Here is a 10,541-nt window from a genome sequence, read left to right on the forward strand (position 1 = left end):
CCACAAGATGGCAGCATTAGTGACTCATGGCTGTACGCATTTGTCATCGGGGGGAATGACCTGTATTGTCAACTCTCATTTCTACACTGTAAATTTTGAAACTTCAGCAAAACAATTTGTCAGAACATGCATGACGTGTCAAAAATATAATGCTCAAGGTAACCTGCGACCAAGAAGAGGCCGTTTTCCAACTCCGCCTCATCCTTTTCACACAATTCATATGGATTTTATTGAACTAAGCGAATGTCAAGGGTCAAAATACGCCCTAGTGGTTATAGACGTGTTCTCAAAGTGGCCGGAAATCTATCCAGTGAAAAAGGCAGATGCAATTTCAGTAGCAAAGTGCCTGTGCAATCACTTCATACCCACATATGGCATTCCAGCTTTGATACGATCAGACAACGGCACTCATTTTGTAAATGATGTCATCACTAAGGTCTCTGAAGCACTCGGTTTCAGCATAAAACACCATTGTGCTTATCACCCTCAGAGCGCAGGCCTTGTAGAGAGAACTAACGGCACTATAAAACAAAGGCTCAGGAAATGCATGGCAGAAACAGGAAGGCCGTGGCCTGAATGTTTGGGTTTAGTGAAGATGTGGATGCGCTTAACACAAGGCTCCCATAAACTAACTCCATTTGAAATCATTCATGGCAGGCCGTTTCCACTGCCTATTACCAGTCAACCAATAGACAAAGCAATCAGAGAAAACACATTAGCAGAGTGGATGTCTAAGCTGTTAGAAAACAAAGAGATCATTGTAAATAATCAACAACCTGATGATGTTTCTCCAGTGTCTTGCAGACTAAAGCCCGGTGACTGGGTTCTGATCAAGGTGCTCCAAAGGAAAAACTGGAGCACACCCAGGTGGGAGGGGCCATACCAAGTCCTCCTCACTACACCGACCGCTTGCAAAATTGCGGAACGACCATCCTGGGTTCATCAGAGTCACTGCAGGCGAGTCAGTGAAGCCATCTAAACACAGCTGACGGCAGGCTTGCCTACTTGTTGTGATCTCGCCCGGTGGAGGGGTCAGCTTTCCTGGCCGGGGGGTCTACTCGCGACAGGAGGGCGTGTTTCGTCGTCATGAGGTGGTGGCTCTTATCAACTGCAGCGGCCCTGACCATGGCCGGGCTCCTCACCTTTGCTTCCGTGAGGGACAACAAGTCACGCTACATGGAGAAAAGGCAGACACTGTATGACAAAGGAAAGTACACCAAGTTTCCCCATGGATACGCCACTAACTTCTGGTGGCAGTTTATGAACACTACAGCTCATTTGAATAACAAAACTGACTGCTATGCATGTACCCATATGCCCCTATCCTCACAGACGTCTGGCCTGTGGCCGTACAGCATACCTGAAGATCGCAGTTGGTGTCTGTTGGGCCTGGCAACACATCCAGGCTACGGTACTCTTTGGTCCAAAGCCAACTACAGCATCCCAGCAAAAGCAACCTGGAGGTCATCATCACTCACAAATGTGAACTGTTCCGGACAGACCTACCTACTGACCTGGCCCCAAGTCTCAGACACGCTGCCTGATGTAATTCTACTGAACAAACTGAACGCATCACAACTGCCAGTATGTGTGATGAACAATGGATCGCGGGCAGTGGGGGAGCTGCCTACTCACCTATGTAAGTCCATATACACTTTCTGCCCACCAAGGAACGAGAGGAAGTGTATGGCCTGTTCAATCAACGCCACCTGTGCCAGTAACACGACGCTGATGGGCCTAAACTGTCGCTCCGACTACAGCTACCGAATGCCACTACAAACAAAGACTCAGTACCAGACAGGATGTGCACGGACGGCACCCAGCAGCAGAGGAACCAGAGTTTTGGCTGACTGGTACTTCCTATGTGGCAACAAGGCTTATCTGTCACTCCCTGAAGGTTGGGGAGGTCTGTGCGCCCTGGTGGAATTATCAGATCACGTTTTCTTCATGCAAAGTGTTGCACATCACCCAAGCAGCCGGCAGAGACGTGAAGTGGACATCGCCTCCCCCAATTCTTTCGGCATTACCGTGGACACTGGAGTGCCGGGAGAGTTTCGCATCTGGGGAGGAGGAGTGAAATTCTTACAGAGCTTGATCCCCGGCATTGGAGTTGCCGAGGTGCGAGATCATGTGGAAATCAACCGATATGCTCTGCTACGACACATCAACTTGACTAAGACCCTGGGAACCGCCTTAGCAGGAGAATAGCAGGCCATCAGAACGATGGTGCTGCAGAACAGACTGACACTAGACCTGCTAACAGCATCACAAGGAGGAGTTTGCAAGCTGATCGGGGAAACATGTTGCACTTTTATCCCTGATGGATACGAAACTGGAGGAGACATTTATGAAGCTTTGCAGAATTTGACCGCTCTGCAAAAATATGTCACTGAACACACACCTGGAGCAGCTACAGCACAAAGCTGGCTGGACTGGCTGTTCAGCGGTTCATGGCTGGCTGCTGTAGCAAAGCCATTTTTCCTTCTAGGTCTCATCATGATAGCACTGCTCATATTAGTGTTGTGTGTGTTGCCATGCCTAAGAGTAATGATTTCACAGATGATAACAACTACAATGACTGCTTATGTTGCCGTGCCTGAAGAAGAACAACATCCCGTTGCAATTCTGTTAGAGGAGAACTTGTACTAGCTGCTAATAAATGACGTGGTGATTAAAAATGACTTGTCAAGTGATCATGCACTGATTAAAACATTAGTAGGTTATGCAAGTTTTCATACTTTTATTTTTTGAAGTCTTGACTTTTAAACATAAAGTTTTTCATTTTGAATATAAAGTTTTCATGCTTTTATTTTATTTTTTGAAGTCTTCAGTTTTAAACATAAAGTTTCCATTTTAAATATGAAGTTTTCATTAGTTTACACATAAAGTTTTCAATTTAAGGTTTGCATCATTTTAAGTATAAGGTTTTCATGCTTGTACTTTTTGAAGTTTTAAGTTTTCATTTCATAATATAAGGTTTTCATCCTTGTATTTTTTGAAGTTTTCATTTTACATATTAGGTTTTCATCATTTTTAAAATATAAAGTTTTCATTTTACTTTTCATTCTTTTATTTTTTGTAAGTTTTCGTTTTAAAATATAAGGTTTTTATCCTTTATTTTTTTGTAGTTTTAGTTTTATTATTTTTTCCACTTGTTATTTCATTTACTATGATTTTCATTTCCTATGTTTTTCTTTTTATTATTTTCTTTTGTTTTATTCTTTAGACCAAATGACTGCCATTTCTGCTATGCTGACATTTTGAAAAATTAAAAATTGTTTAAGATACTTAATAAATAATCTTCACAGACAATTGTTGTATACATTTAAAATAAGTTAAACAGGAGGGAATGTTACAGGAAAAATGTTTCTATGTTTCTTTACCTTCTTTTAAATGTGCAAGCATGCCCTTTTGTCTATGGTTAGATTAGTTTAGAATTATCTTTTTAGACTTTCTCAGCAAAGACATACTGTTTTGGGACATATTGTTTTAGATTGTTTTATCTCTCACAGCCTTCTCCCAGCTCTCTGCTGACGAGACTAGCGCCACATATGGAGTTGTTTATTTTATTTGTTTTGTATTTTCTTATCCTGTTCTCACTGTCTTTCCTATAAAAATTACCAAGCCACTGTGCATGGTGTGAGTTGTCCTTAGCAGCTCACCCGTGTACACGTTTGATAAAGAAAGTAACTTTGTCTCATTGTGTCTTTATTTCTCCTGGGTCTTTTACAGAGTTTTCCCCCAACAGGATCACAAAAAAAACAAAAGCGGAAAAATTCATGTGCCCGTATTCTCCAAAAGAAAAAAATTAAAGCATGTCAAACATAAATATACAAACACATTATGCATCTATGCACATCATCAACCACGTTCGGGTTAGAAAATGATCTAAAAGTTTAAAGTGCAACAAAGAAACAATGAGAAATACTGATTGGAGAGCAGATACTGATTTCAGGGTTAATAAGGATTTTTTTGAGTCCCGACGGAGGAGCGCGAGTCCTGTCAGCTCATATCAGACGTCACAGCAGTCCAGACGTTTGGCCATCGTCTCATAACAGTCTGTCCAGATTTAAGACCGTCCTGTCCTGTAAAGTTTCCATCGGTCTTTGATCGCTTTTGCCGCTCCTGTCGTTGGCTAAGAAGGAAATAAATCCAGGAAGAGCAGCAGAGGCCTCAGGGTGCTGGCTGACACCCTGCAGCGACGGCGCGGCGTCCGTCAGGCCGTCAGCTTCAGTCGTCCTGCAGAGAAACGAGAGCGTCAGCCAGCAGTCATGTGACCCTTTAACTCACCATGTCCACACTACTGACAATAAATGTGAAAACATGTTGTTTCTCTTCATTTCGCTCTTTCTAGAGCTGATCACAAAGTTCTTACACTGTGAAGCGACTTCGTCAGCAGTTTACAAAGCATCCCGACAGCTCCTGCAGACTCTCCTCTAACGCCTCTGCACGGACCACAAATAAAACAGACACCTGTGCTGCCCTTACTAACCTCTGCTCAGAAGAAAACAAACTGGCTTTAAATATTTCTCTTGTGTACCGCTGACATTTTTTTAAACCACCTCCCAGTTTTTACCAGGAATTTAGTCTGGAAACTTTTTAGATGAGAATTATTACTGGTGCTCAGAGCAGAGTCTCCATCTACACCACAGAAATCTTCAAGTCAAAGAATCATTCAGGTGTGTTTTTAAAGATAAGTTGTGTGTCCTGAGCAAAGATCACGTCTGCGTTTGAACACCGACAGACGTGATCTTTGCTCAGCACACTGGCTTCCTCCAACTTCTACATGAAACGTACAATTAAAGTTAAAGAGTTAAATCTGGCCAATTTCATGCTTTTTACAGTCATGGTTCAAGAACCTCATGATAACACTTCCTGTTCTAACCAAAAACACAGAAACATGGAGGATTTTACTCCACAGTCATCGGGTCGCTGCTAATACAGGAAACAGCAGCACCTTTGCTAACGTTACCTGAAGATCGACTCTGAGGCCAAGTCTTCATGTCACATTTGTTCAATTAGCTTCTGGTAATCAATACGATCTCTCACCGAGCATTTCTGTCAAACGTGGTCCCAGAAAAACCAGCAGGAGTCAGTCGATCTACCGAGGCTGAAACCTCAGACTGAGCCTGACTGCAGTGTGAACGAGCAACAACCAGAAGTGTTCCTATCAAACTGACACAAACAGTGTTTTCAGATTTATCAGTGCAGACATGGAAGGAAGGAAGCAATCCCACAATCCTCTGCTCATCAGCGAGGACGCTCAGCCAGGCCACAGAGCAGCGAGGGGGAGGGACGGGATTTATCCGGACACCAGCGCACTCAAACACCCACCAACAGTCGGACGTCACGAGACCGTAACAGAGAGAGGCGGCTCGTTTGGTTTTAGCTGCTGCAGATTCAGAAATATGAGTAAATAAAAAAAGCTGCAGGTGTTTTTATCAGTTTCATCTGAGAGCAGCACAGAGAGGAGGAGGATTAGAGACGGGATCACACTGCTGGCCTCGCTCCATTAAGGACTAAATGCTTTATAAAAATAAAATAAAAAACCTTCCAGCTGCTTCCGAAGCCTCTGAGTGCTTTTACGTCTCCATAATGGCTTTTTGTAACCAGACCTGACTGAAACTGGAGATCGTCACGTGGGGTTTATCGTCCGTCCTTCTGGACACTAAAGACAACTTTATTTTAAAAATTAAACACCTGATAAGACCTGAAAGGAGCAACCGAGGCCATAAACTCACCAGGAAAGTATTTACCTGGGATACAAATCATATTTTCAAAGCACTTCTTTTTCAAACTGAGGAGTCGCCCCCTGCAGGTCATCAGAAAGGATGCAGGTTTAAGCTGCTTTTGCACTCAGTGCCTTCATCGTTTACCTTCTTTATTATTCCCAGATGTTAATGTAAGAATCATTTCTCATCTTTAATTTATCCAACTCGTCCTGCACCTCTCTGTCCTGGGATGAGATGAAACCTCAAACGTGTAAATTTCTGGTGACTTGAATTCCAAAAGAAGCTGATGAGTGATAATACAAGACTCCAGCAGCCGAACAGGCGACAGACACACACACACACACACACACACACACACACACACACACACATTCTGTGGTTAGAGGTGAGGAGCATTAGATGGATGGTGGAGGAGACAGGGGGAGGGGGCACCATGCCATGCTGAGAGCTTCCATGCCAAGCTGTCCACCAATCAGAATACATCCCCACCTACCTGCCCACCGTCCCCCACCAATGGGCTGGCTCTGTCTACCTGTCTGTCTGCAAACCAACCAATCAGACCACAGAATGAGGACACAGAAGAAGAAGGAGGAGGACAGACTGACAGCGGGCGTTCCTGGAAAATTCCTCCTCCACTCTTACAGCTCAGACCTGCGATGTTCAGGAGTTATCATCATTATTATTATTTACGCTTTGTTTACGCTAAGCTTTGTTCTGATGTTGTTTCGGAGCTCGTCTTCATTTCCTCAGACTTTTTCTATTCTTTTGTATTTTTGATGCGACAAACATTAAAAGCACGATAAGTGACGGTCTGAGACTTCATGCCGTGGCGAGAGGACAAGGAGCACCTGGACCTCACAGTCTCACCGACTCTCGCTGTAACGACTTCCTCAGAGGGTTTTAAATCCCTCTGCTGACACAGACGTCTGTGTTTGCACAGATAGTTTCAATGCTCAGAACCTTTCCTCTGTGAACGTGTCTTAAAGCGATCGTAGAAAACAGGCGAGAAGCTTCAGAAACCGAGCCGAGCTGCCTTTGTTACAAACACATACACAATCTCTCTGCCACTGATGAAACCAGCTCCATTATTCTGACTGTTCTAAGACCAAAGAAGCAGAGTTTAAAGTAACATCCACAGAATAAAATCATGGAGGACGGACTCTGTGAGCTGCATGTGTGAATGTCTGTCCCCTCCCACAGCCAGTGGCGTGGTTCCACCTCTGAGCACAGAGGTTTTGTGGTGCTGTGTCTTTACTGGGTTTTTTCCTGTGAAAACATGTGGAACTGGTTTGGAACATCGTGCAGTGGTTGTTAGTCCTCCACACTGAAGGGAGCCAGCTAGGGTGCTTTGGGGGTCCGACCAGAAAACCTGCAGCGCTGCAGGTTAACTGTTTCACCCAGGACAGAACCAGGACACACTGGAGAGGTTAAAGCTCGCAGCTGGGTGGAAATTCCCGAGAAAATGTCTGAAGAGAAGAACATCTGTTTTCCCCGGCCACTAAGGATGGATGGACAGACAGATGGATGGAGGCATGGGTGGATGGATGGACGGAGGCATGGGTGGATGAATGGAGTTGGGTGCCGTGTTGTTGGAAAAGAGATTGTGTCTCCAGGTTGTGCACGTAAACACAGCGTGTGTGTTATCGCTGCTGCTCTGTCAGGGTCCAGCGGAGGGTTTAAAATCGAGCGGCGGACAGAAACAAGCGGACACACGGACGACTTCGGACGGAGACCAGTTCAGCAGCTTTCTGTTCTGGAGGGATCCGCTCCTGACCTTCAGCGATGAGCTGCTGGGTTTACTGGTGAGTTGAAAGGGAAGAATGTTTTCATGCTGGGAGTCTCGTAGAGCAGCTTTGCATGATTCACAGTTCAGAATAATCCTTTGTGTTCCTCTGAGCCTCGGTTCAGCCCCTCAGTGAGCGCTTGTGGCTGAGTGTGACCGGCTGCAGTTTGCAGGAGACCTCGTTCATATTTAAAGGAGCCTCCATGAGACTTTGAGGGCTGCAGGCGTTTTTGTGTTTGCATGGTTTCACACGCCAGTCAGACTCTAGTGCATCAGTGCATTACCCTTTTATTTCTGTTGTTGTGTTGCAGCCTCTGAACTTCATGTGCATGCCCACCACCTCCACCTCCTGCAGCACATTTCAAGAGAAAAAGTAGTTCAAGTGTGATCTGAGGTCTTATTCTTGTAATGTGTAAATAGTGAATCGTGTGGAAAACGTTCCTGACGTTGATGGCGTGGGATAAACAGGGTTTCCTCCTCAACATCTCCCCGTAGGAAAGGATGCATGTGAGAGGAAGCAAGGAGACAAAGGAGGAATTTTACATCTCTCACTGAGTCATAACTTCTGTCACCTGTCAGACTGCAGTGATGATGATGATGATGATGATGATGTTTGTTTACAGAAAGAGGGCAACGAATCACCACAGACAGAGGAGAGGGCGGAGCAAAGGGCGTCGGCGGGCCAATCGGACGACGAGGACAAAGAGAACGAGCCTGATGACGAAGTTGACGAGGAGGACGATGACGATGGAGGAGGATGGATCACTCCCGGTAACATCAAAGAGGTGAAAATGGACTCCGCTGATTGGACGGCTCCAGCTGACATCAAAGTCGGCTGTCTCACCACCGACTTCGCCATGCAGGTAACGGATGCAGACGGTGCATTCGCTGTTTTTCACCTTCTGTCTAAAGGTTTGTGTGAATGGTTTCAGTAAACCGCTGCGTGAATAAATATTCTCCTGCTTTACGCCGGACTTCAAAAAGCTTTCGCTGTCTGTGTCCCAGAACGTTCTCATTCAGATCGGACTTCACGTTCTCTCTGTGAACGGGATGCTGATCAAGCAGGCGAGGAACTACATCCTGAGATGTCACGCCTGCTTCAAGTGAGTCCGAACAAAGTTAACAAAACCTCTTCAGGCTGAAAGGGAGGCAGCTCGAATCCGTTCCAGCGAAAAATACAAAACACGACATTTAAAACATTTAAATTTATATCAAGAGTAGAATAAAGGTGCTGAACAAGTGAAAATGTCAGGACTGCTTTATTAAAAGAATAAAGATAAATTAATACATAAATAAAATGGACAAAGTCAATGAAAGGAATAAAATAAATAAATAAATGTATTAAATTGCTGCTTGAGTAGGTTAAAATAAAAATAATAAAACACAGTAAAAATGATGCTTACATAGAAAAATATAATAAAGGTGCTCCAGAGATACAGATGTAAATAAGGTCAAAATAAAACATCATGTAAAAATCTGAATATAATCCATTAAAGTGGCTCTACACCAGGGGTGGGAGGGCCGGCGTCCTGCAGGTTTTAGATCTCACCCTGGGTCAACACACCTGAATCACATGATTAGTTCATTACCTGGTTTCTGGAGAACTTCAGGACATGTTGAGGAGGTCATTTAGACATTTAAATCAGCTGTGTTGGATCTAAAACCTGCAGGACTCCGGCCCTCGAGGCCTGGAGTTCGCCCACGCCTGCTTTAAGAAAAAGCACAGATGTTAAAGTGGATCAGAACGATGGAGCGTGGAGTGCAGGGTTGGAACAAACCTAACATGAGAGGACAGATGTTCCTCAGACGGACAGATGTTAGTGACCTGTCCTGTTCTTAGAGGCTGTAAGGAGAATAAAGCGAGGGGTTGCCCGTCCAGGAGCATTGACCTGTTAAATGTTTCGATTCCAGGACGACGAGCGACATGAACAAAGCTTTCTGTCCTCACTGCGGGAACAGAACCCTGAAGAAGCTGGCGGTGACGGTGAACGAGGATGGCAGCATGCAGATGCATTTCTCCAAAAACCCCAAAGTGTTGAACCCCAGAGGGCTCCGGGTGAGACGCGGCGTTTTATCACTTCTAAAATGACTCTGCGTTCGCATCTGCAGCGTAAATCGTTTTTTCAGACCGCTTCAGTTCTGCCTGAGTCGGGTCTAAACGTCCTAAACATGACCGCTGCCGTCTTGTGTTTCAGCACACGCTGCCTCTGCCTCAGGGGGGGAAACACTCCACCAACCCCCAGCTGGTGGAGGACCAGCGCTTCCCCCAGCAGAGGCTCTCCCGGAAGGCTCGCCAGAAGACCGATGTCTTCAACCCGGACTACGTGGCCGGAGCGTCGCCGTTCTGTGAGAACGACATCTACAGCCGAGCCGCCAACCTGCAGATCAGAGACGGCCAGTGTGGCGGCGGCAGGAGGCGGGCCAACCCCAACGCCACCCGCAGGAAGTTCATCAAGAAGAAGTAAAGATGGCGAGCATGCATCGTGTTTAAATTAAAGGACCGGACCGTCATTTCCCAAATCATCCATCGGCTCACGTGCGACAGATTAACTCACCAGGTCTTCTGGTGCGTTCATGGACAGTCAGACATCCAAGACATGAGGATTAACTACAGCTCTAAACACGGTGTTCAAAGCAGAAGAGACGCGCGTGACAGCCAGAGGAAGTCGATGACACTCGGCGACACACGGGCGAATTAACTGCTGGCAGCACGAGTGACTCTAACAATACCAGCTCCAGATTATTACAGATTACATAGCATCCCTTATGGAACGAGCCAGAATAATAAATACATTAAAAGTGTGTGAAATTTCACATCGGTGTCTGTTTCTGCTCATTACCTCCACCACAGAGGCAGGAGCGCGCTCGGTCTGCAGGGCGGCGACGTGATACAGAGATTCTGCTACATATCAGGATTTCTGTGAGTGAAGAAGGAAGAAATAAAGCTCTGCTCCTAAACACTCGCTGCTGGAGACGTTTCTCCTCCAGTCGATTAGATGAAGGATGGCAGAGGTGGATGAACATCT

The 10,541-nt window shown here is 45.4% G+C and overlaps 1 protein-coding gene across 2 annotated transcripts in view; it reads left to right on the forward strand.

Annotated features, from left to right (window-relative positions):
* Positions 1-10,329, forward strand: part of nob1 (NIN1 (RPN12) binding protein 1 homolog) — a 63,062-nt gene extending 52,733 nt beyond the window's left edge. Inside the window, exons 7-11 of one of the 2 annotated variants that reach the window (XM_026176385.1) lie at positions 7,394-7,534; positions 8,139-8,378; positions 8,521-8,618; positions 9,427-9,571; positions 9,711-10,329. In XM_026176385.1, the coding sequence (XP_026032170.1) occupies positions 7,394-7,534; positions 8,139-8,378; positions 8,521-8,618; positions 9,427-9,571; positions 9,711-9,980 (894 nt within the window). In that variant the 3' untranslated portion in view covers positions 9,981-10,329. The remainder of the gene's footprint in view (positions 1-7,393; positions 7,535-8,138; positions 8,379-8,520; positions 8,619-9,426; positions 9,572-9,710) is intronic. The other variant, XM_026176402.1, reaches the window with a different exon arrangement.
* Positions 10,330-10,541: the final 212 nt, after the last annotated feature.

This window comes from Astatotilapia calliptera, chromosome 1 (genome assembly GCF_900246225.1).
Source record: "Astatotilapia calliptera chromosome 1, fAstCal1.2, whole genome shotgun sequence".
In the NCBI taxonomy this organism is placed as follows: Eukaryota; Metazoa; Chordata; class Actinopteri; order Cichliformes; family Cichlidae; genus Astatotilapia; species Astatotilapia calliptera.